The 27,520-nt window shown below is 40.8% G+C and overlaps 2 protein-coding genes across 5 annotated transcripts in view; one reads left to right on the top strand and one right to left on the bottom strand.

The window, feature by feature from the left end:
* LOC134225174 (dynamin) overlaps window positions 1-11,228 on the bottom strand; it is a 113,274-nt gene extending 102,046 nt beyond the window's left edge. For 2 of the 3 annotated variants that reach the window (XM_062705034.1, XM_062705035.1), the window contains exon 1: window positions 10,871-11,227. In XM_062705034.1, the coding sequence (XP_062561018.1) occupies window positions 10,871-11,016 (146 nt within the window). In that variant the 5' untranslated portion in view covers window positions 11,017-11,227. Of the gene's footprint in view, window positions 1-10,870 lie in introns of all 3 variants that reach the window. The other variant, XM_062705033.1, reaches the window with a different exon arrangement.
* A 3,900-nt stretch (window positions 11,229-15,128) lies between these two features.
* LOC134225177 (putative fatty acyl-CoA reductase CG5065) overlaps window positions 15,129-27,520 on the top strand; it is a 74,011-nt gene continuing 61,619 nt past the window's right edge. The window contains exon 1 of one of the 2 annotated variants that reach the window (XM_062705040.1): window positions 15,129-15,450. The gene's annotated coding sequence lies outside the window, so the exon portion shown is untranslated. The remainder of the gene's footprint in view (window positions 15,451-27,520) is intronic. The other variant, XM_062705039.1, reaches the window with a different exon arrangement.

Genomic DNA, 27,520 nt, shown 5'->3' with positions numbered 1-27,520 from the left:
CCAACTAAAAAGCGCCCCAACTAGAAAAACCCCAATTAGCGAACGTTCACTGTATTTATTTATTAATGAAAATTTTGTATTTTTTCGTGGAACATATTAATTTCTTTATGGAAAATTCTTATTTTGTAATTGCAATTTTTGCTTGCTAGTTTATTATAGTTTTGTGGAAATTTTTCAACTATTTATGGAATTTTATATTTATTTAATACTCATCCCTGATTTCATATTGGCAATTTCCTATTTTGTTATGGAAAATTTCTATTTTTTTCTTTATTAAAGAGATTTTCAGTCCAGAGCTGGCTCATCTCTCAAAATTTATAATTCTTCATTGAAATTTTATTTTGGTATCGACTACTACAGACACTTTAGGTTATACAAAACGTCCAGGAAGTCGTAATGTTTGAACTACTTAATCATTCAAGTCCGTGAACTCAGTGCTTATAAGGCCCTACAAAAAAGTTTGCGAACAAACCTCATTGTCATTGTGCAACTTGATGTTGACTCAAGATAATTTTGGGTACCTTGTCTCTTGGATCTCATGTAAATAGAAACTAGGATCATATGCTTATTGCATCGGATTGGGTATATACCGATGATGAGGACATTGCAAATGTCTTGATTGATCTGGTAGATATCGTGGGCTGAACTTGAGAACGTTTTGGAGTACCTTGAGCATCTCGTATGCCTGAATATTCATCACTGCCTTAACGTTCAGGATGACCAGAGCCGTAGCGTGGACTCCCAGCGCCCTTGGCGAAACCGTTATTGGGCGCCTCTTACTTTCACGCATGTTCAAAACAAATGGCATGATAGGAGCTGTTTTTCTTTCATTATCAACATTTTTTGCGTGGTATATTTAATAAATGTTTGCTTTATGAATTCCTTAAGTCTCTAAAACTTGCATGTGTCCCAATAGGTGCAAGGATTATAAAAATTGCCTAGAAATTTCAACGATTTTCTTAAAGATTAAATAAACCTACGCAAATAAAAAAAAACTTGATCCAGTAGTGCGTGTGTTACTGACACAAAATCCAGACTTCCTTGTTGTGAATTCACGCACTAGTGGATCTATAGCTAGGCCAATAAAATCCATCTCAATTGTGCCGATCAGTGGTTGGATCACTTTCGGACGTAGTCGCAACAAGAAGAACCCTACTTTGGAGTGGATTGAAAGACCTTCGAAATCGCCATTACACCTTGTTCGGTGGTTTGAAAGAACTACTCTACTGGACTTACAGTGTTAGGGAAGGACTGGATAAGATGTAATACTCGGAAGTTGGCTTTCTCAGTCTAAAGAATCAGGACGATATTCTTCTTACGTGCCCGTCGTTTCGGCCGATGAGTTGTAGCCTTTTTGAAGGTTAGTATAGTCTGTCGTCTATCGTAAATAATTGTAAGCCACATTCGATCAGTGGTAGAGAGGGTGCTTCCATGCTCGCTTTCTGTGAAATTTTGAAAAGTTATTTAAAGATTGGGTTTCTTTTCTAACATACAACAGCTGCAACGTCGGACAAGTAAAAAACATCGTCCTGATTCTTCAGACTGAGATAGGGGGAATGACGGTTTGGCAGGTTTTGTTCTATTATTTGCAGGGGTTTTTTTTATGACTGACTAGGCTCAAATTTGGCCTAAGCATTCTTTGCATATCAAAGAGTATTGTGGCCAAATTTCATAAAATTTGGTTGACAAAAACCCCCTGCCAATAATAGAACAAAACCTGCCAAAGCCGTATTTCCCCCTAGCTAATTCAACTTGGAGAGAATTAGTGTAAGGTAAGAATAGCGATTTGACCAAGTCGTATAAAAAAAAGACAACTTTGGGCCTATTCGGATCAAAATATATCAATTCGTAGAGTAGTTTGGTAGCATTGGTTGAATTGGTTAGGCCAATAAATTTTCACACTTATACAATTGTCTGTTTAAATTAATCGAAAATTTCACAGGATCAAGTGCGATCGTTATGGTCCGAATTTTTCTCAAATTACAACAAACAAACTATCACTACATCCGAGTATCTATTACTTGGAAACGGCTTAGATTTCTTAATCACGAACAAAAATTATACGCGTTTTTTAAAGTATATATGTTTTGCCTTTGGCGTGTTGAAGTCCTCATCTAGGGATTCTTCCCCATAAACTTGTTCCAATCTTCTTTTAATTTATATTTCCTGTTCCTTTCTATTTTCACTTCCTTTTTCATCAAGTAAATTATAAAAAGTAGTCAGTGAAGATGCTCCCTGAGCCTACGTTCTGTTACCTGTATTAATTATTGATGGAAAAAGTCCTTTCGAAAATAAGTCAAACGGTTGATTGCAGATGTAGTCCCCGAGGGAAATGTCTGTTAAAAGCTTGAATCTGAAACACTTTGAACCGATAAATTAGAGAATTTATCAAGGTTTTTACACGGTTTGATTTTAGCCGATTGAGACCCTCATCATCAATAAAACAATGAATTACCCTCACCAAACAAATTACAAACAAATCAAAGAAAATTCAAGTGGTATCCATCTAACCGCGTAAAAAAACCTTGATGAGATTTGTCATCATTTCCTATAGTTCAATTCTGGAATTCGGCGCCCCTTAAAGGCCTGGCGCCCTTGGCGGGGGCCAACCTGGCCAACCACACGCTACGGCGCTGAGGATGACCCATATTATCTCAGTGCTCAGAATGATTCAAACATTTCAACTTCATTTGCATGCTCTTAGAATCGATATCTTCCCAAGGTTTCAGATATCTGAGTTTTCAGGGTCAGTCAAATTTGAGCTCCTATATTTTTTCTGTAAAGCAAATATCTAGATGAATAATTTTGCTGAAGAAAATGGTGGCCTAGCTCTCTTTTGGGATTTTATAGACAATCAAAAACGCTGATCATATATGACCCATCCGTCCTGGAAGGGTTGAGATTTGTTTTGGAATTCAATTTCAATCGTTATTCATTCATTCATTTATTTAGTCTACATCTATACAGATAACACTGAATCAACAATTTGACGCCACAATACACGGTTCGAGGCCGCATCTCTCCATCCTCGAATACGCCCCACGCTCGCCAAGTCGTTCTGCACCTGGTCTGCCCATCTCGCTCGCTGCGCTCCACGTCGCCTCGTACCTGCCGGATCGGAAGCGAACACCATCTTTGCAGGGTTGCTGTCCGGCATTCTTGCAACATGCCCTGCCCATCGTACCCTTCCGGCTTTAGCTACCTTCTGGATACTGGGTTCGCCGTAGAGCTGGGCGAGCTCATGGTTCATTCTTCGCCGCCACACACCGTCTTCTTGTACACCGCCAAAGATGGTCCTAAGCACCCGTCTCTCGAATACTCCGAGTGCTTGCAAGTCCTCCTCGAGCATTGTCCATGTTTCATGTCCGTAGAGGACTACCGGTCTTATTAACGTCTTGTACATGACACATTTGGTGCGGTGGCGAATCTTTTTCGACCGCAGTTTCTTCTGGAGCCCGTAGTAGGCCCGACTTCCACAGATGATGCGCCTTCGTATATCACGACTAACGTTGTTGTCAGCCGTTAGCAAGGATCCGAGGTAGACGAATTCCTCGACCACCTCGTGGTCCCTGTCTATCGTAAGACTGCTTCCCAGGTGGTCGCGCTCGGTTCCACCCACAAGCATGTACTTTGTCTTTGACGCATTCACCACCAGTCCAACTTTTGTTGCTTCACGTTTCAGGCGGGTGTACAGTTCGGCCACCTTTGCAAATGTTCGGCCGACAATGTCCATGTCATCCGCGAAGCAAATAAATTGACTGGATCTGTTGAAAATCGTACCCCGGCTGTTACACCCGGCTCTCCGCATGACACCTTCTAGCGCAATGTTGAACAACAGGCACGAAAGTCCATCACCTTGTCTTAGTCCCCGGCGCGATTCGAACGAACTGGAGTGTTCGCCCGAGATCTTCACACAGTTTTGCACACCATCCACCGTTGCTTTGATCAGTCTGGTAAGCTTTCCATGGAAGCTGTTCTCGTCCATAATTTTCCATAGCTCTACGCGATCTATACTGTCGTATGCCGCCTTGAAATCAACGAACAGATGGTGCGTTGGGACCTGGTATTCACGGCATTTTTGAAGGATTTGCCGTACAGTAAAGATCTGGTCCGTTGTCGAGCGGCCGTCAACGAAGCCGGCTTGATAACTTCCCACGAACTCGTTCACAAATGGTGACAGACGACGGAAGATGATCTGGGATATCACTTTGTACGCGGCATTAAGGATGGTGATCGCTCGAAAGTTCTCACACTCCAGTTTGTCGCCTTTCTTGTCGAAGAGGCATATAACTCTTCCTTCCACACCTCCGGTAGCTGTTCGTTTTCCCAGATTCTGACTATCAGTTTGTGCAGGCAAGTGGCCAGCTTTTCCGGGCCCATCTTGATGAGCTCAGCTCTGAAACCCTCCTTACCAGCTGCTTTATTGGTCTTTAGCTGTTGAATGGCATCCTTAACTTCCCTCAAGGTGGGTTGGCTTCCATCGTCCGCTGAACTGACGTAGTCATCTCCTCCGCTGCCTTGACTTTCATTGCCTGTACTCTCAGCGCCATTCAGATGTTCCTCGTAGTGCTGCTTCCACCTTTCGATCACCACACGTTCGTCCGTCAAGATGCTCCCATCCTTATCCCGGCACATTTCGGCTCGCGGCACGAAGCCTTTGCGGGATGCGTTGAGCTTCTGATAGAACTTGCGTGTATCTTGAGAACGGCACAGCTGTTCCATCTCCTCGCACTCCGCTTCTTCCAGGCGGCGTTTCTTCTCCTGAAAAAGGCGGGTCTGCTGTCTCCGCTTCCGTCTATAACGTTCCACGTTCTGCCGGGTACCTTGCTGCAGCGCGACCGCCCGCGCTGCGTCCTTCTCCTCCAGAATCTGTCTGCACTCTTCGTCGAACCAATCGTTCCGTCGACTTCGACCCATATACCCGACGTTGTTCTCCGCTGCGTCGTTAATGGCTGCTTTGACTGTATTCCAGCAGTCCTCAAGAGGGCCCCATCGAGCTCACCCTCTTCCGGCAACGCTGCCTCGAGATGCTGCGCGTATGCAGTGGCGACATCAGGTTGCTTCAGTCGCTCTAGGTCGTACCGCGGCGGTCGTCGGTACCGAACATTGTTGATGACGGATAGTTTTGGGCGCAGTTTAACCATCACCAGATAGTGGTCAGAGTCGATGTTAGCGCCACGATATGTCCTGACGTCGATAATGTCGGAGAAGTGCCGTCCATCAATCAGAACGTGGTCGATTTGTGATTCTGTCTGCAGTGGCGATCTCCATGTGTACCGATACGGGAGGCTGTGTTGGAAGTAGGTGCTGCGAATGGCCATATTCTTGGAGGCGGCGAAATCAATTAGTCGTAGGCCGTTTTCGTTCGTCAGCCGGTGAGCGCTGAACTTTCCAATAGTCGGTCTAAACTCCTCCTCTTGGCCAACCTGAGCGTTCAAATCTCCTATGATGATTTTGACGTCGTGGCTTGGGCAGCTGTCGTACTCACGTTCCAGCTGCGCGTAGAATGCGTCCTTATCATCATCAGTGCTTCCGGAGTGTGGGCTATGGACGTTGATTATGCTGAAGTTGAAGAACCGGCCTTTGATCCTCAACCTGCACATTCTCTCGTTGATCGGCCACCACCCGATCACGCGCCTTTGCATGTCGCCCATCACTATGAAAGCTGTTCCCAGCTCGTGTGTGCTGCCGCAGCTCTGGTAGATGGTATGATTACCTCTAAACGTTCGCACCATTGATCCCTTCCAACAAACCTCCTGCAGCGCTACGATGCCGAATCCACGGTCGCTTGAGCACATCGGCGAGTATGCGTGTGCTCCCGATGAAGTTGAGAGATTTGCAGTTCCACGAACCGAGTTTCCAATCGCTAGTCCCTTTTCGTCGCAGTGGTCTTCGCCGATGGTTCCGGTCCGTACTCTCTTGTTGATTGTTCGTTGCTTATGATTTTTTAAAGGCTGGCTTGCAGGGCTTGACACCAAACCCCTAAATTTCCGGAGGACCATTTCCTCCTTATTTCCGGTGGACCATGGTGCACAGTTTCACTTTAGAGTCCCTCGCTGGCACTCGGACGATGATCAGCCGCCCTAACATGGGGAACAGACGCTGTTGTGAGCCGATCCTGACATGGAGAACAGACGCTCAATAAGATTTGCACCTCCGGAGGAGCAAACCCCTTCCTGTCAGCATACGACCATAGTTCCCACCGGGGTTGGTTACCCGATCTTCCCTAAGGTTGCTCGTATCCCGGCCAGCACCGCGGGGAGGTAGAGATAGGAGTTGCTGGGTAAGAGGCTAAGGACCGCGAGATGGGGTCTATTTTATTCCTTCAGGTACGCGAAGTACCAATGGTACGCTTTACCCAGCATTTGCCGTGCCAATCGTTATTATAACACCATTTTTTAACCTACATTGTTTTAGGAATTAGAGTGTTTTTTTTCTAGAACATTGCCACTTTTTTCATATCGCAGGAATCTCCTTAGTTCTAAGACCCTTTTATGAATTTAAAAAGCATTTTATTAAGAATTTCATGTTGATTTTTCAAATGCAAGCTTCTCTATGTCATAACCTTTTTCATACGCACTACTAGAATTTCGTGCATTTAGAAAATTTAGGTGCATAATTAAATATTTCGATCAGTTATCCCAATTGTTCAATATCATAAAAAACTAGGCTTCTTAAGCCTAAATTATTGCCTACATTTATTGCTAGGATTAATTTTAAATTCCAATATCTTCTGAATTTTCAATAATAATTATTCTGAAGTTGCAAGGGAAACCCTTCGGAATATTGACGAGAAACTCTTCGGAGTCTCCACGGAAAAATCTTTAGAATTTCAACGAAATTTTTTCCGAAATTCTGTGGAAGAGTTCCGAAAAATGTCGATAGAAATTTTGAAGAACTAGAAGAATCCGTAGAAGGATCGTAAATGCATATTTACGATGAAAATTCCAATAAACATCAAATTCCGAAGAATTTACAGTATAAATTAGAAAAAAATTCCAGCTCACTTGTTTTTAAAGAATCTCTAAACAAAATTTCAAAATCCTGGGCAAGATTTATTTTTTGAAAACCCAAAGATTCTTTTGGAGATAATCCATAGACTCTTCTGTGGAAATTTCAAATAATGCCTCGAAAAAAAAATACTTGGAAAATTAAAAAAAAATGTGATAGAATTCACAAAGAGCATTAAAAACTATTCCGGAAATTTTTTAAAAATATGGAAATGTTTTTAAAAATATGGAAATTTGAAAAAAAAAATATCCAAGAACTAAAAATCAACAGAAATATCAAAGTGTTTCATGTGGCATTGGCTGTTTAATATCCCTTGGAAATTCAGAAGAATTTTTCTTGAAAAATGTAGAAGTCTTCTTCTTCTTCTTCTTCTTCTTCTTCTTCTATGGCTCCACATTCCAACTGGAAGTTGGTCTACTTTATAACTTAGTATATTCTATTAGCATTTCCTCAGTTATAAATTGAATGCTTTAATATGCCAGACAGAATTCACATGGAATTTTTATCGGAGTTTTAAGGAAAATTTTTCGGAACTTACACTGGAGATGTTTTGTTTTTTTTTCATTAACAATTTGTAGCAAAATTGTTCATTCTGAATGCCAGCACTTTATCAGAATTGTATGAAGTAATGTCAAAGTTTTTACAGGAAATTTCTTTACTGGATTTTTCCTGAGTATCCACATGAAATTCTTTTGAAGTTTTTTCTTAAGATTTTTCTTGGATTATTGTAAAAACATGAACATTTTTCAAAATTGTAGTTGCAGTCCGCTGATGCAAAAGTGTCGGCGGCGTGATGCCAAAACCATCTGCGGCAATTTTTTGTGGAAATTGAGACTGAATTGCAACCTATTTTTTCGTTTATTTTCATGGAAATAGGATCTACGGCTAAGATGGTCAAATAACGCAGATATGCATCGGCGTTGCGACCGACGCTGCGCTACCGGTTTTTCGATGCACACCTACGTCCTTTTAACGCTGAGTTGAAAAGGTGCTACGTGGCATCGGCCCTAAGATGCGCTTTGCGTTTATTGATTAAATCATTAAATTTTAATGATTTGTATTTTTACACCGCTATTGTTATTCACCAAAAGTTTTTCGTGTAAAAAAAACCACGTGGTTCGAGGGCAACACCCCCTCCCCCCCATGTGGCTTATCGTGGTCATTTTCCAAACCCCCCCCTCCCCCCATATATGACCACGTGGTTTCTGGACGGCCCCTTTATTACGAACAACTTCTGAGTACCTGGGAAACATTCTGTAAGCAATTTCGACAAGAAATAACGGGTACCGTTCACGCATTTGGCCTTTCCAAGGCATAAAATGATTCATATTTGTGGAATTAATTAAAAAATTGGAAATATATTTTTTTCCAATTTTGTCACATACCCTGTTTTATCACCCCAAAATTCATCAGGGGGGTGATAAAATCGGGATATTACTGTACCAAATCAGTTATTATTGATATGTTGAAAATGCAAATGATAAATGAATAACAAACTTTGCTATGATTGCAAAATGTGTTCTTCATTTGTTGTTATCTGCTCTTTCTTACAATAACATATAAATAACAAATTTTACTATTATAACAAAATTTGTTGTTGGGATGCTATTTTATGTTATTCATTAATAACATAAGAATAACTAAATTTGACATAACAGCAAAATTTGTTATTATTACATTATTTGTTTGTTATTCACCTCTACCCGGGTTAAATATTATTAAAATTTTTATTAATTTTTGCCTTTCTCGTACAACAAAGTTGTACAGCAAAGGCTATTATTTCACTCCAAGAAAGAACTTTTTAAAAATAGCCCGCAGAGCCATATTGTTTTGGAGCTTTGCATTACATATACCACGGCGAATTCGGTCCCATTGTTTGCTATTGAAAATTGGTCGATCGGACTTTGCATTTTGGCGGCAATGTATATTAATGAACGCAAACACATGTAAATTGATGGAAATTATGAGTCTGATAGGAGAGCTTTCGGAGTATTTGTGGGTAAGGTGCTGCGTACAGTTTTCGACGGTTAAAAAGAGCACGGCATCTAGCGACGTCGCTTGAATCACTAATTCGGAAGAGGCCACAGGCTTCAGGGTAGGCGTACACATGGCTTGTTACAGTTGTTGAGGAGTCGTTGGCGCTAAACTTCAAGGCGACTGGAAGCGATTGGCCAGGATCGAGTTCAGTGGAGAAGGATACTCCATTTGTTGTAGGCTCATCGAGGAGCTGTAATCCACCCATTGATGTGATTTTTTTCACATTTTATAATGCACGATAAGGCATCACCGCTAAGTGCATTAATATCTGTTTTTACGCAGCTTTGATTTACGAGGCATAAACCATCCGTGTAATAACAAAATTCAATGTCCATATAAGCAATTTAAAGAAATAATGGTTTTGATGCCAAAATCAAATGGAGTGTTATACACTAAACTTCTGGGAAAAAATTAAAACTGGTGAGTCACGTGCCCCATAGCTCCCCAGTTTAACATTGCAGTGAACATCCCACCTAATTCCTAATGCATGTGTGTTGCTATCGTCTTATTGTGTGAATTTTTTTTCACATGGGTTTGTAAAGTGAATCGTAATAAAATACATTTGTCGCTTCGTTCCAAGTTTTGATAAAAAAAATATCCGTGAATTTCATGTTTCTTATTGAAAATATCAAAATATCATGTTCATATGTTTCTAATTAGCATTACATCTCCCACTGGGACACTGCCGCCTCGCTGCTTAGTGTTCATTCAGCACTTTCACAGTAATTATACTACGTTCGCACTACGGCCTGAATAACATGTTATTCAAATTATCGACAAAAGAAAGCTCATCAAGATAGCCGAATAACATGTTACAAGGTCCTAGTGCGAACATAGTCCGCGAGGATTCTAAGCCAAGTTACCATTTTTGCATTCGTATATCATGAGGCTAACACGATGATACTTTTATGCCCAGGGAAGTCGAGACAATTTCCAAACCGAAAATTGCCTACTATACAAAATACTATGTAGGTATTTCTAAATGTTCAGACAAATCCAACATAAAATTATATAATTTGTCGCAAAAGCAAAAAGCTTACCTGATTAATCACAAATCGCATTGAAAATTCATCAACTCTGTAGCTATGGCTGCGCTCAACGACAAATATTGGACGGCGAAAAGTCTGATTTGTGGAATGCGATTAGTGAAAGACTTGTTAATTTTGTGTTCATTATAATCTTGATTTATCAAATTTATTCATGGTCAGACACTGCTTTTCAAAGATACAGCAAAACTTGTGAATTAAATTCTCAGGGGAGTGTGTCTTATCGTTATTTTTTCTGTAATTAAGAAATACCATTATCAACACTAAAACTACTATCGTTCAAATAAGTAAATAATACCAACTGTTAATGATTATCTATATGCCGCGCAAGCCCCATATCCTCACCCTCAACATGTACCAATTACGCAACCTTTGTCTTTTACGTTACATAGAATTACTCACAATCGTTGATAAACAAACTGACGGGGTAGATAAAGTATTCCAGATAGCGCACACTGAGCAAGTCAGTCAGTGTTCATTATAAGTACCAGTACCATATAAATTTTTTTTCACGCATCATAACCGAATGACTCAGATTGTTGCTAGAATGATAAATCGTTTTCCCCCATTAATTATACTCCAGCAAATTATTACATTTCAATTAAACAGTTCCGCAGAATCCCAACATTTTCTACGGACTTATGTGAAACGGAAATTAGGATTTGCAAAATCTCGTCTCGATTACAAGAAAAAATTATCCCTTTCGGAAGGCGTCAAAAAGTCACAGTCTAATCATTATCTAAGCCAAAGGGGGGAAAGGGTATTTTCATACTTACTTGCCAACGAAGTTCTCCAGTACGGACGATTTTCCTGCGGATTGTCCACCCACCACGGCAATTTGTGGCAAATCCAGCTGCATGTGAACACCCATTTGGGTGAAGGCATCCTGCAGTTTATTGACAATGGGAATGAGTGAATCCATGTTTCCAATTTTTTTCCAGTCGGACTGGGTGGAGCTTTGAACTGCTGAACTACTTCCCCGGATCCCCAACAAATGTTCTCCGATTTTTTCAACGTATTCTACTGTTTTCACTATTAGTTTACTTGTTTAAATTAAAATAAAATATTTAGTCCCGTCTTCCACTGGTGATTTTGGTATTATTGATCTGCAAGAAGCATACTTGTGCAAGGTGGAGTGAAAATTTCAACGAATTTGCGTTTGTCAAACTGAATACACGTTAAAAAATGTTAATAAAAAATGAGTTCTTGGTTCAATTTATAAATTTGACGGTATAGGGTAACCAGCAATTTAAATATTTTCCACTATTTATTTTCCACTCGGTTTTCCATAATGAACTAAACCACAATGACGTCACGCGTCGATTTTCAGTAAAAAGAAAACCTCATCTGAGGGCAAAGTTTACAAAAAATGAACATCAACGTGAACATCCGGTGAACTAAAAGCTCCAAATTCACTCAAATGTTAATCGGCCCGCAGCGGATGTCATTTTATCGAGCGAAAAGAAGAGGAATCGTGAAAAAAGAATATGCTCGTGGTCCATGGGGGTCATTTATTCGCACAATTCTACACCACACTCAAATAAATCTAGATATGAGGAAATTTCATCAGATTAATCATTTAAGATGTACCATTTGTTCACCCCATTCGCTTTATAGAGATCCCTATTCACATTATGTGTAGACCATTTAAGAAAAACAATGATTAGTTCAGATTGCTGTTACGTGTTATTTTCTAATAATAGATATCGCTAGTCAAGTTGAAAACCGAAATGGTGGACTAGCGAAGTTGGCTTTTTCTCGCAATCCGTACGTTAAACCAAACTTCGTTAGAAGTGCGCTACCCTAATAGGACGAGACCAGTGGCATTCTAGCTAAAATTCCGCTTGAGGCTCTTTCAAATCATTCCAACAACACTAATACACCTGCTGGTAGAAATTGCAATACTGACACTATCAGACGAGAGGTGGCGATGCTGCGTATTTATATCAATGTGATTTTGCATATACAGCAGTGACAACTGTTGTTAAATGGCGTAAGTTATGAATGTTACTTTTGTACACTCTAGGTGGAGAGCAGTCATAAAGAAATTTGTAGTAAACCGCTCGAGTTTAGTATGGAACTGTAATCAGATCTCATTTATTGTTTAAAGTTACAAAATGCAATAAGGGTATAAAAAATCAGAAAAATATTTGTAGCTTTTCTACCTAGGTCACATATCGCTGTGATGCGTAGTTAGTAAGAACGGGCCATTTGTCCATACAAGAAAATTCATTTTACTACAAATGTTGTGGCGCCATCTCTTTCAACCAGCACCTTTGGCCTTGTCCTATTGGGCCCTAATTAGGCTAGCGCGCCACTAGCGAAGTTAGGTTTAACTTACGGATTGCGCTAGTCCCGTATTCCGGTTTTCAACTTAACCGAGTATATATAGTTTGTACATAGCTTAGATAAACCGTCATTTCAATGTTATATGCGCGCAATCTTGTATCGACTTACAAATCTCGCTTAACTTTTCAAAAGATCCTAAGTAACATTTTTTCATGATTTAATCTGAATAATGCAATCAACGTATTTCTGATTGCAATACTCAAATTAAATCATGAAAAAAATGTTACTTAGGACCTTTTGAAAAGTTAAGCGAGAAATGTTTTCAAAAAAATTACAAAGATAGTTTAGCTGGAAAATTCACTACAAATTGTGTTTTTTCTTGCATTTGATAGTATAGTTTTTATCCAATAATTGAAAACCGATCGGTCAGTGATGCCCTTCGTTCAGCGGAATCTGAGCGGAATGAAAAATCTCGGAAACATGATTAGAAGTGATGCTGGTGGAGCCGGAGGTGACGCGAGAACCAGTGGATCTTACCCAACAATGCCGAGCAATTTGCTTTCCCGCAAGACCCCAACAGCGGATTTGGGTGTGCAGTAAACCAGCAACAGCAGGGAGCGTGCCAGTATCAGCTAAACAATTTTGACGGCAACCGCAGCGGAGGCGATTGTGGTAACTTGCACCGCGGAAACATGCCGATGCGCAGCCGGAACATTATCCAGGGCAGCCAAAGTGGTTGACATCAGCAACATGAAAGGATCATGACTCCGGTAAGGGCGATAGCCAAGGAGAGGATAATTTCAAAGGCCAAGCCACGCCAAGCAGAGACTAAAAAAATGGTGGCTGGCATAATCGTGACAATAACCAGAATGTGGGCAACAACAAGCGCAGCAGCAAGCCTCTCAGCAGCCAACGTAAAAACCAAAACGGTAAGCATTATCACATTTATTAAAATAAATTGTTTCCTCAAAACATTATTGTATTTTTTTCCAGGAAATGAATTGTCCAATGTTTTTCAACCGCTGCCAGATGATTTCCATTCATTTGTCCGGAACCTGATGTATGCCTTCTACATATTGCAAAATACAATGTTAAAATAAAAACTAAAAACAAAAATGAAAAATTATATTTCAAACTCGATTTCAAACTAATAAATGTTTTTAGAATTATATTTAATTTGTCTTACTATGGATTTAAAACTCTTCTCAAAAATTCTGAAGGCAATTGGGTTGTTTAGCAAAGAAAAATATGAGGTTTTTTATAGTTTAACGTAAAGAGCATGCTTTGCTGATCTCCAACATATTTTTATTTTGTTTGTAAACCTTTTATTTACATTTTTATACAGCAAACAATAAGCCATTTCAATCGATAGAATGACACTAAGATTCATAGAATGACAGTTGGCCCATGCAGCATAAGAACAAATTTTTAGTCCCATATAAATTTAAAATGCAAATTAAAAATAGTTCCGGGTTTCCAAAAATTCTGAAAAATTGGGGTTAGGCTTAGTTTTTTATGCAGATTCAGAATATGTAAAAACATATATACCCCTAAACAACCCAATTTAATTAAAAACGGTAAGCAGTGCGGGGTTGGACTTTTCTTATACTGTGTTTTAAATGTAATATTACAAAATAAAATTTCGAATAGAAATATTGTGTTAATTATATAGTAGAAGAAAAGTCCAACCCCGTTCTGCTTACCGTTTTTGCCTTTCTCGTACAACTAAGTTGTACCGAAAGGCTATCATTTCACTCCAAATTCAAACTTTTGATAGAAGTCCCGGAGACCCATAGTGTTATATACCATTCGACTCAGCTCGATGAGCTGAACAAATGTCTGTCTGTCCGTGTGTGCGTGTGTGTGTATGTGTGTGCGTGTGTGTGTGCACAAAATGCCATAAAAAACATTAGCCAAATTTTCACATAGAAACTCTTAACCGATTTTCTTGCAACAAGTTGCATCCGACAGAGACTAAAACGCTGTTGATCACTATTGAATTTCATAATAATTGCAAATTGCAAAAAAATAGATAATATTAAAATAGTGATGAGACATAGTCACATAGAACAATAATGTGTTATGAAAAATGCCTTGCATCTATGAATATTTTATCCGTGGCTTCCCATTAAGAGTTTCATCGCACTATAAAGATGCTCGTGTTGCACGCATTTAGGCGTAAGTATGCTCTTCGTTCAGTTTCATAGTACTATGAAATTGTCCGAAAGTCAAAATTCGAACATAGGAAATTCAAGAAACTTTTGGCAGCGCCATCTGTCGTCTAGTAGTGTAAATTTTCTATCATAACATTAGACGGTGTAACTGTTTTGCCTTTCTTGTACATCATCGAGGTGTAAGCGTAAAGGCTACATTTGTTACCTTTTTGCGCGAGAAAGGCGCCATCACCGTTTGGTGGATTAATCTGGGTTTTAATTAAATTGCTTTTAGAATTTTTGAGAAGAGTTTTAAAAACTTCTTCGTATGGTTTCCCGTGGAGATTTTTTCAATTATCATCTTTCTGCTTCTTCTTCTTCATGCAACATCAAAGCGCCAATTGCCTGATTTTCTCAAAATTGCACGCGGCGAACCCTTCATGAAAGGTACCGCCATAATATGCTCTAAATATTATTATATATTATACTTTAAAGTCTTTTATGTGTAAACTTTTTTAGCAGTGCAGTGCAAATGCTTGAAAAGCATCTCTGTTCACCTTGCAGCGGTAGTGCCTTGACTATGACAGTCGACAGATCCAGTCAGTCTAGTGCAAATTTTGGAATGGTTTGATGTTTATTGTATAAGATCTCATCGTCTTGCGTGAAATATAATTTTATTTTATCATTTGATACCCAATAATAATGTGTTTTAGTAAAAGTGGATCAAACAGTTAAAATGTAACAGTCGCGCATAGTTTTAAGAAATCATCTGGTATGAAGGTGGCCCAGTATCGGTGAAAAATTTTCGTTGGAAGTTTTGCTCAATTTCGCATATGATTAGAGGATTATTGCACTAATCGAGCTGCTGCACCTGTTTCGTGAATCTATTAAACTGTATAATAGTATGTGACGTGGTAAGTAAATAATTAGGATAAAACTAGCATGGCGACTGGTAATATGTTGGGATTTATCATAGCATTTAGATGTTATGGTGCTAGCTGCTCAACCCAATATTCAATAATGCATAACCAGTTACTAGGAATTGTTTCATACTAATCAAAGGGGGTAGCCTCACCCTCATATTGTGGCCGTATAAACCACCATTCGAAACTAGGTCAAAAAGTTAAGAGAAATTTGTGCTAATAGTGAATATCATTCGATAAATTTGATGTTTTTATCGATATTTGAATAATGTGTTGTATTCCAATATTTTAATATAGAATCAATTTAACACAACAGTCTTTCTGGCTAGCTGTCAAGGCATTGGGAATACATGCGGAATCGGATTCTGCGTACCACCGACAACGTGAAGTGATTTGTCGCTTTCACTATCAATGGTGAATGATTTATTGAGCATGGATAAATCTCAACCTCAATTCACAAATAAGCGTATCTTTCAAGTGAGCCTTCGGTCTGATGTGTTTCGAAATAGGTACCGTTCCATGATTCCATCTTATTATATATTTCTGTGTTGAGCAATCAAATTATAACGCCAACATTAAGCGCAAGCTCCTCGCTACGCTTCGGCCTGCAACAGTGTGAGTATGTGAGCGCCTCAACCGCAGAGGTTCTCAATTTTCCTTTCGGTTTGATTTTCTATTTTGTTGTTCGCTAGCCTAAGTGCGAGATATTCTCTCTCAAATTTTTCGTTTCCGTCGCCGTTCTGCTGAATTGCGTTTGGGTTCGACAGTTCGAAAATTGAAAAATCACCTGGTCATAAGAATGGCTGGTGCTACCCAGCAATTCCAATACGACATCGATGGACAATAATTCGATATCTGTCAAAAGTAATCTTGCTCTGCAAGCAGAGTTTTTCCATTATTATTTAAATGTCTCTTTAGGCTTTGGTTCTATTCGCGAATTAAAATCAAATTAAACTTAAAAGTGACAGTTTCTAGAACAAATCCAATACCTTGCCTTACCAACAAGCATTTATTTACTTGGCTCTATAGGTAGACGGTTTGACAGTTCAATAGGTAGAAAAGATAAGGTCTCGCTTCGGCTCAATTGACAAGGGTAAATTAGAAATTCTACTTCGAAGAGACTAAATTGGGGGTGTCTAAAATGCAGGCCTGGTAGCGAGTCACTTTTTAGTGACTTGGTCACTATTTTGAGTCTAGTCACTAAAAAGTCACTATCTTCATCCAAAAGTCACTAAAGTCACTATTTTTCGAAAAATTGTCACTAAAGTCACTATTTTTGCTTTGTAAAAAGTTCAAAATAAAAATCATTTGCACCTATAATGATCAGCCAAAACAAATGTGTAAACGAGCTTGATGGTCATATGGCTCAATTCATGGGTTCAATCCCAGGCCCGTTCTATTTCTTTTATTTTTGTATCTTTCCAAATATTTGTCATGTTCTAGCAATTGCTAGAGTTAATAAATGGGGTTTCATCCCGTTTCCATAGTCTGTCTAGTCTTGACCAGTTCTAGCGGTTCGATATGAGCGAAAAAGCTCGTTTCTAGCGTCCAATTTAGATATACCACCTTTCCATTACTACTACATTGGCAACCCGTTGACCAAGACGAACCTATGCCATGGAAACTCCTAAATTTCAATAAAATTCCACATGAACTCGTGGCGAGTGCAGAGGTGTTCTCGGCTTGCAGTGGGCGAGTGACTGCATCATCAATTCCTTCCCATCCCTGATAGACCGCGAGGACGTGGCCAGCGCCGTTATCGACCATTTGAAATACAAGAGCTCTTGAACTGTGTACATTGAGGTTGGAGAGCAAATCCCATGCTTCTATTCATTGGTTACCTGTGCAATTACGATTGTTCTGGTCAATCGCGGAGTAGAAACTACGAAATGCACGGTCAACATGCCCATGATCAATCAAATCAAATGTGGATCTTGTAGCAATATACAAATATACAAATGCAATATACAAAAGCACCTTAGAAGTTCCAAGTATGTTCTTAAAATCGTGTGGTTATATGCGATTCATGTCAACTATGATTTTTTTCACGAATGGAATTTGTGAATATGCGAAAGGCGAACCTCAAGTAAAGCGTACATAATTTAGGAGTTTTGGTACCAGAACTACGTGGTCTGCTGGTCTACGAAGTACACCGTAACTATGCAATGCAATGCAGTGGTTACCTCCAATACATTTTACAAATCAATATCTTCCGCATAACGTACATATTTACATATGAGTTTTCATAACATTGTAAATTAACGTCCAAGTCGGGTGGTTTAATCCCCGGAAATAGGCAATTATCTTTGATTGAACCGAATTTTGTTTTCAAAAACATTTGTTTTATAATGTTTTTCATATCGCGGTAATTAGAGGATTTATAAACGTGATAAGTACAAAACAACTATATTTTGGACTGTTATGTGCTGGTTATTAAATTATTAAGTTATAAAAATTATTAACAAAAAATTGACAATTACTATGTAGTGTTTTTTTATATATTTTGAATCTTCGTCCAAAAATACGTATTCTGGCAAAAAACTTGTTTGGAAATGTATGATTTTTCGCATCATCAAATGGGTTCTAAAATGAAGAATCGATATTCGATTTTCTTTCAAGGAACGATGGAGCTAATCATTCTGAATGCGTCAGTTTTTATTTTTGACCGATGCACTATCGTTTTCAACAATAAACGAGATAGGGCTATACTGCCGTGAACTCAATTTTACCTGTTTTACTTTTCGTTTACTAGGGCTTTAGAACAAAGTTTTTCATACGATTTCCAATACGTGTCGCTATAGATTATTCATACCATTGCATTCGAAGCATAACAATTAAATGTAAATAATCGGGCCGACACGAAACGTCTCATACAATACCTTACATTTGATTCTAAAGTGAAGAAACAGGACTACTGCGTAAAAACAATGTATTTTAAAATGTAATGGTCTAGAAGACTTCTAAAGTAAAACCATAAAAAAACCCTGAATTATCCACCTAGCGGTGTTGGTGCCTTTCTCGTGCAAAAAAAAACTAAATATGAGTGTGTGTTTTTTAGCGTGTTTTGCCCATAGAAAATAGTATTTTGGCCATAACTTTTGATCCCATAATCCAATTTGGTCAATTTTCAATCGCAAACAATGGGATAGGATTCTCAGTCGACAAACAGACAGGCCAGGGGTTGAAATAATGAGCTAGGCCTCTAACAGAGCCTGTGGGGTACCTGGGCACCCTCCACAGTAATTGTCCCTTACCGCGTCATGCTGGGCTCTGGCTCTTTTCCCGAGCAACTCGTGGGACCAAAATGGAAAACCAAGTCAATTCTTCAATTAGTGGTAGTAGTGTAGGCGACAACCCCTTCGCAAGAGGTGGGTTGTTCAGGTCTCCGCCTAGGAGGCCTGAGGCAATAGTCGGCAGCTCAGTGCGCAGCGCCAGCGTGGGTCACTTAACCTTCATCTCGGCTAAAAACGCCAGTAGAGGTTATTGACGGCCCATGGCTTGTGGAGGCGATGAACCGCAAACGCGATAGGCTTTCGGCCTTCGAGGTGGCGACGGAACAGCTGGACGCCATCATCGACTTTGCGTCATCGAAGCATAATAATCCCTCCGTATTGTCACATTGACAGCTCTGGTTCCTCTTTATCCCGATCATGTACAATCTTCTTAGATGGCATGTATTCATCTGGTTTTGAACAAATCAATAATGGTAGAAACTACGCTGGCAATACGCTCGATCTTATCCTTGTCAACCAAACATTAGATGGTCTTTTCATTTTGGAAGACATCGTTGATCCATTGGTACCAGCCGATCCGGCTCATCCGCCTTTTTGTCTGCTTATCAAAGACTGCTTTAATTCTACTGAGATTATGAACCCTGACGACGAATTAGACTTCGCTTCTTTCGATTATAAAAGGGCGAATTACGATGCTTTAAATCAAAGATTGGCAGAAATTGATTGGTCCACTGTATGCCTAAGCACCAACGTGGACGATAGCGTGGAAAATTTCTCCCAAATTCTCCATCACGTGTTCGGCGATTATATACCTTTGCAACGTCCATCTGTGAAACCACCGTGGTCTAACAGTGAACTCAGAAACCTCAAGAGAAAGCGAAATGCGGCTCATCGTACATATCGGACCCTCCGATCAGCGTCAAACAAAAAGACCTATAAAATCTGCAGTTATCGTTACAAATCGTTGAATAACAAGCTCTATTGTCGATACGCAAGAAAAATTGAACGCAATCTGAAGCGCAACCCTAAGCAGTTCTGGAATTTTGTTAATTCCAAGCGAAAGGATACAGGACTACCTTCTGCTATGCATCTGGATCATCGTGCTGCAAGGACATGTGCTGAAAAATGCTCGCTGTTTGCTGAATTCTTCGCTTCGGTTTTCGACAGTCCACTAGCTACCAGTGAATCAACGGCTGCACTGAGTTTCGTCCCGAGTGAGGTTATAGACGCAGATACATTCACTATCACTTCTGAAGACCTGTTGCTTGCACTGTCTAAATTGAAAATGTCATTCCGACCAGGTCCGGATGGAGTGCCTGCCAGTATTCTTAAGAAATGCTCGGCCAATTTGATAGCGCCTCTTCAACACATTCTCAATTTATCGTTGCGACAATCTTGTTTTCCAACTCTATGGAAAAATCATTCATGTTTCCGGTGCACAAAAGATGCTAAAGATGACATAAAACATTATCGAGGAATCACATCCTTATGCGCGTGCTCGAAGCTAATGGAAATCATCGTCTCGAGCTACACATTCTCCCGCGTGAGGCACTACATCAGCACAAAACAACATGGTTTTTCCCGGGGCGTAGCGTTACCACCAATCTAGTTGAATTCTCTTCGCTTTGCCTGCGGAATATTGGTCGAGGAAAGCAGATTGATTCCGTGTACACCGATCTGAAAGCTGCTTTTGATCGTGTAAGCCACACCATTCTTTTAGCAAAACTCGAAAAATTGGGCTTTTCTTCTCGGCTTGTTTGTTGGTTCAGATCCTAGATAGAAAACTGGCTGTAAAAATAGGCTCATCTGTTTCGGATTGGTTCACAAACAGGCCTGGTGTACCACAGGGAAGCAATCTTGGGCCGTTGCTTTTCTCCCTCTTCTTCAACGATGTAGTCATGTACATTGGTGAAGGCTACTGCATTTTATATGCTGACGACATGAAAATATATGTTGTAATCGATCAACCGTCGGATTGCATCAAGCTGCAGGAGCTCTTAGATCGGCTTCTCGTCTGGTGTCGAGCCAATCACATGACCTTGAGCGTGCCAAAATGTTCCATCATAAGTTTCCATCGCAAGAAGTGCCCGATCATATACAACTACGTAATCGGTGATGAACCGCTAAACCGTGCTTTTTCTGTTCGAGATCTTGGAGTTGTTCTGGATGCCGAGCTGACGTTCAAAGAACACCAAGAAGAAGTAATCAAGCGAGCTCGTCGTCAACTTGGATTTGTGTCTAAAATCACTAAAGAATTTCGTGACCCATATACGTTGAAGTCATTATACGTTGCGTTGGTCCGTCCTATCCTGGAAACAGCTTCGTTGGTATGGGATCCGTATCAAGCAACAATGATCGAAAGATTTGAATCGGTGCAACGAAAATTCATAAGATTCGCCCTACGTTTTCTGCCCTGGAATGACCCATCGCACCTTCCACCGTATGCAGCCAGATGTCAATTGATTGGCATCGAAACTGAATTTGTTGTCAAAGTTCTGGTTGGAGAAGCGGATGCCCCCAATATTTTGGCGCTAATGGACATCAATGTGCCTGCGTATAAATTCCGTTCTAGTGCTTTCTTCCGTTTGCCTCGACGACACCATGACTACGACCTGAATGAACCAATTCGATCAATGATGATCGTATTCAACGAAACGTATTCCAATTTTGACTTCGATTGACAAAGTGATCGTAGAATTTAGGTTTTTAGAGTTAAGATTCATTAAGACAAACATACAATGTCGGATGATCATTATAACAACAATAATAAACAATAATAATAATAATAAACAATAATAATATCAGTAAGGACCTCAAGAGGAGCTTGCTGAAACTTCAAAAGTCGATGTTGGACGCCAAGCTGGAGAGGGCGGTCGGGACGGCCAAGTGTAAACCCGTGAAATCCGTGGAGTCGAGGTCTACCCAGACTGAGGCCCAAGGATTCGCGGACTCGGGCAAGGTCTAATCGACCGAGGGCGTGCCAGCGAAGACGGTGGTGCCAAAGTCTACCCAGACTGAGGCTCAAGTATTTGCGGGCACGTCGGGGGTGACTGCTCCAACGGAGCAGACACAAAAACGGGGGAGACAGTCTCCAGGGGATGAGCTCCCTGGGGGCTGCTCCAAAACGCGGAGGGTTACTACCCCGAACAAGGGTAGTGGGGCTGGGAAGCTGAACCCCGGTCAGGTACCTCCAAACCGGGGGAAGAAGGACCTGGAAAGGTACGTCCACCCAGGAAAGACGGTGGTAAGGGGTTCCGGCAGGCTGAGAGCTCTCAGCCGCACCAGACCAGGGAAATAGAGAGGGATGACGCCTCCTGGACCCTGGTCAAAAACAAGAGGAAACCGAAGACGTCAAGGGCTGAAAAGGAGGCCCAGGCGAATGAGGGTAGCAAGAAGTCTAGGGTAGGCGCCAATCGCTTCAAGGGCGATGCCCTAGTCATCAAAACGGACGAGGCTAAGTACTCGGACGTCTTGAAGGCGATGAGGAGTGACGTCAAGCTCGGTGAACTCAGCGCCGACGTACGTTGAATTAGACGTACCTGGATGGGCGAGATGATCCTCGAGCTGAAGCGGGGCGTCTCGTAAAAGGGCGCCGCCTACAAGAAGTTGGTGGAAGAAGTCCTAGGCGAGACGGTGAGGTGAATCTAAGGGTTAAAGACATGGACGAGATCACCGAAGTCGAAGAGCTCGTCACGGCACTGCGGCGACAATGTGAAGTGGAGACGCCCACCGCAGCCGTTCGGCTACGGAAAGGTCCGGTAGGGACGCAGGTAGCATTGGTTCGGCTATCTGCAGCGGACGCCTCCAAGGTAGTCAAATTAGGGAGCGTCAAGGTGGGATGGTCGGTATGCCCTGTGGGCATATACAGGGGTTAGACAAAAAGGTTGAGATAGGCAAAAATTTGTCGAAGTTCAAATCAGCATAACTTTGCGTAGAATGAACCGATTTTGATCAAACTGGGACCATCGGACGCGGAAACTCTTCTAGTATACTGGCCCTATGCGAAACCTCTGATTGGCCATTGGCCACCGGTGGTGTTCCGGGGTTTCTGAGGGTATGTTAAAAATGCATTTTTTCTGCTGCTTGTAATTTTATATGACGTTTGCTGCCATCATGTTTTATGTTTTCCCCAGAAACTAGAACTAATATTCTGACCAATGCTGGCTGCAGATCAAAAATCCGTGAGGTATACCTAGAGATATGGCCATTTTCGTGAAAACGATACGGAATTGGCCATACGCCCTGAACAAATGTCACTTTCGCAGAACTTCCGGAATCTGTTACAAATTGGTCAAAGAGTCTTACAGTCCTCAAAATATATCTGTAATGAATATCCTATATTCATCGTCTTGGGAAAACATGATTTTTTATACCTATATATGCATGGTCCAGATGGTGCCAAAACCGGCCCCTCCTGGAAAGCCCATGGAACCTGCTATAAGGGTGGCAGTGGACACTATCATTCTGGAAATGTTTCTGTAATCATCGTCTCGCAAATCCTTGAAGTCAGATACTCATATTTGCATTATTCCGATCTGTTATCATTTCATCATGTTCCCGGTATCGTTTTTACGGAAATGGCCGTATCTCTGTGTAGTTTAGATGTATTCTCGATCTACAGCCACCATTGGCCGGCATATTAGTTCTAGTTTTCGGAGAAAGCATAAAACATGATGAAAGTTAACGTCACATAAAATGACAAGCAGTGGAAAAAATGCATCTTGAACATACCCTCTGAAAACCCGGAACATTTCCGGTGGCCAGGGACCAATCTCAGGTTTTGCAGGGGAACAGTATACTAGAAGAGTGTCCGCTTCTGATGGTCCTGGTTTTATCAAAATCGGATTATTATACGCAATGTTATGCTGATTTGAATTTCGACTTATTTTTACCTATCTCAACCTTTTTGTCTAACCCCTGTACGAGCAACCCGAAGTTTGCTTCTAGTGCCTGGAACCGGGGCACAAGCAATGGGACTGCAAAGGCCCTGACAGAAGCAATCTCTGCCGACGCTGCGGATTGGAGGGACGTTCGGCACAATGCTACACGAACCCTCCCAATTGTTTGATTTGTTCCAGCAAAGCTGTGAACAGCAAGCACCCCATGGGGGGTTCGATGTGCCCGGCGTTGCTGCAAAATCACAGTGCAAGTAACGCAGCTGGCTTGCTCGGCCTCGCCCGAGTGTTTGGTGTGCGCAGGTTGAGAGGAAACGGCGGAACACGTGTTGTTCGTGTGCCCGCGTTTTCGCGCAATGCGTGACCACATGTGGTCTGGACACTACCCCGGACAACCTAGTTCGGAGGATGTGTAAAGATGAAGTTGACTGGAACGCCGTTTTATCGGCTATCGTCCAAATCGTCTCGGAGCTACACAGAAGGTGGCGAGTGGACTCGAGGAATCGCTAGTTCAAACGCAAATAAGAGGTGGTCCAAGGGATCGGAGTCGGCTTCATGGGTCATACCGGTGGTCATGCTCTGTGGTCGAACACGATCCTTTTATCGAACAAGTGGCCGCGCGAAGAACAACATGGTATCGTCGCTTTCGCGGCGTCGGTCAACCGGGCGGGATCCAAGCCCGAGTACGGAAAGGGGTCCTCGTCAAGGCTGGGGCAGGCGTAGGCATCGCGTCGGCAAGTACCTCTGTGTGTTGGCGAATAGACCCTGTCGCAGAGAGGCCAATTTAGGGGGGCACGCGGCATCATCATTCTTGATACCAGTCGTACAGAGGGAAGCATGCGCGAAGTCGACCCTTCCCACCTTCCGAGGACATAGGGCGTGGTAAGGCCACCTGGAAAGCCGGCAATGCGCTGGCACGATACCATGGTGTTCTTCTAAAAAGTCACGATGTTCGATGCTGCAAGGACACGCAGCTAACCTCGAGGGTACGTTGTGCACTGGCCCCCGTTTGAAGCATTATTTTCTGGTTGTACTGAAGGGACTATCGGCTTGGCGGCAATGGAAACGGTTTAGCGGTCAAGGATGTAATCCTGCATCCCTCGTTTGCTGTTGGAGGTGGTCCCTAACCCCGCACTTCCTGGACAACCCAGGATGTCTGTTGAGCAGATTCCCCCTCCATTGCTTAGGAAGAAAAAAAAAACACACAAACAGACATCACCTAAATTCGTCGAGCTGAGTCGATTGGTATATAACACTATGGGTCTTCGAGCCTTCTATCAAAAGTTTGGTTTTGGAGTGATCATATAGCCTTTACGTATACTTAGTATAGAATAAAGGCAAAAACTGATTAGGATAAAAGGTAAATAATAAATTTTAACTATAGGTGTTTCCCAAATAATGACTATAAATTTGCATGACACACATAACCTTTATTTACCTAATGATCTTTATGTGTATTTTCCTATAACGCATATAAATGTCATTTGTCAATATTTTTGAATTTTTGCCATATAAAATGTGTGGATTTTTATTAGTGTTGCATCATCCGAACAAAACTTGGCAACAAATCGATAGCTTGTTTTGTTGTTGAGAAATCGTTTATTTTGATTACTTAGGATGATATCCTTTTGTTTTAACTGTTAACATAACAAAACCTACAGCAGAAAAATCTTATTGTTATATCAAAAGGCAAATGGCTCTAATTTCCGAATAAAGGTTGCATGAAGAAGAAGAATTCGAAGGATGATATTAACAAAAATGCACGGGAAAGCATACGGAATTATTCTTAACACTCGAATCGTTTTTTAATAAATTGCATCTAGAATTTTTGAGAAGAGTTTCCCGAGCAATTTTTGCCTTTCTCGTGCAACAAAGTTGTACCGAAAGGCTATCATTTCACTCCAATATCGAACTTTTTATAGAAGGCTCAGAGACCCATAGTGTTATATACCAATCGAGTTAGCTCGACGAACTGAGTAAATATCTGTCTGTCCGTGTGTATGTGTGTGTGCGTGCACATGTGCCATAAAAAACATTAGCCAATTTTTCACATAGTAATTCTAAACCGATTCTCTCACAACAAGTTACATTCGACAGAGAATAAAGTGTAGTTGATCACTATTGAATTTCATAACAATTGCGCATTCCAAAAAAGTCTAGATATTAAAATAGTTATGAAACGTAGTAAGTTATAGCATGCCATGAAATGCCTTGACTTTAGTACAACAATTGAAACGCAAGCTTTGATTGCATGCAAGGTTCGACGCATAACGCCATAACGTTTATGCAGCTTTCTGGCTAATGAAAAAAGCTCGCATAGAACGCGCACGCTAATAATATTTTTTGTTATACAATTCGACAGTGCATGCAATCGTAGTATTTGGGGAGACTAGATACACTTATTATAATATCTAATCAACAAATATGTTTTCGTACAAACCCTTCATCAAATTTTTGAAATCCACAAAAAATAGACAACTGAGAATGAATTGCATTTTTTTTTTAATTTTTTTCGCCAGATTTTTTGTATAATGAGGGAACCCTAGTAACATTTTGGTTTTATGCTGGTATTATAGAAGTTATGAAGAGCAAATGTTGGTTTTCATGACCGTTATAAAACTTAAAATGTTACTTGGGAATCAAGGGTTAATAACTTAAAATCTTAGTATCATAAGTATCCTATAACATATTATGTGGGTTTGAAAGCCAAAAGTAAACAAAGCCTTGTTTCGACTTTACTGAGCCCATGATGGCTCGTTCACGCAAACCAACATCTTTTACAGAAAGATGAAGGCTTCTGCTACAAGATCGTCGAGGTTTGTTTGAAGAGCTACTTAATAGTAAGATACAAATGCGTGCTAAAAAGTTGTGTTTTTTCTCGTTTGACTTATTCCGGTAAAATGCGTGCTATTAAAGAGGGTATCATACAGGGTTATTCATTAAATGTTGATCTAAAATTGTTCAATGCACATGTATTCTTCAAAAATGTTCAACATTCGGCGATGTCCGAACTGTCGCATTATTGAAGTTTGTCGAACGTACATACAGAACCGCATTCACCATAAGCGGTTTCTTCAGCAGTGTTCTCGGCGAAGTTACGCCGAATTGTTGAGGAAGCCCGCTTCTCCAGTTGTTTAGGACGCCATCTACTCGTCTCTTCTTGTGGATGATCAAGGTAGTTCTGACTCCGAAGCCGGAAATAGGGTTCCCGTTGTTTTCAATGGCTCAACGAGGAAAAGAGTAAAACAGATCCAGCGACCCTCGAAAAAGCCAAGAAAACAACCGCAAAGTGAGCCCCAATCCAACATGGTCAAATTCAAAGCGGGTGAAAGTACTCAAAAACGTTCAACTTTTGTGGTTTCACATCAGGATGATCGAGAGTTTCTACCGCTTCCGGGAACATCTAAAATCCCAGATGCCCTAATTTTTGCGATTTCTCAGCCAAAAAGAGAGCATAGATAGCGAGCAGAACAACCTTCGAGCGCTAAAATGTTCACACTTTCTGACATAGTGGAGCTCATCCTCAACTTATTTGATGCTTCCGACACCGTGAAGAACATGGTCAAGACTGTTCTTCCTATTCTGACTCTTCTCCTAAAGCAACTGGCTTCAAAAATGCCCCTCCTTCGATGGCTAACTTCGTCGATAAGGCAAATATAATTTCGATTCTACAGTGGAACTGTCGAAGTTGGTGGAATTAAATGGAGAGTACTTAATTCGTCTTAGACGGTTCTCTTAATTCAAGCTATTTTGGCCAACGTATATATTTAACAGAAAGAATAGACAGCGTATGAGTCGTTTCAAATTTCAAGGTCAAATGCAGTTACGCCTATTTGAAAAAATGTTCCATGTAAAGGGCATAGAAAAGCTTTCAATTAATAACTGAGGAAACATAATAATAGAATAACTGAGAATACCGAGTTGAAAAGCAGG

This window comes from Armigeres subalbatus, chromosome 3, assembly GCF_024139115.2.
Source record: "Armigeres subalbatus isolate Guangzhou_Male chromosome 3, GZ_Asu_2, whole genome shotgun sequence".
In the NCBI taxonomy this organism is placed as follows: domain Eukaryota; kingdom Metazoa; phylum Arthropoda; class Insecta; order Diptera; family Culicidae; genus Armigeres; species Armigeres subalbatus.
Note: the sequence above shows the minus strand (reverse complement) of the source record. Positions and strands in the feature narration are given on the sequence as shown.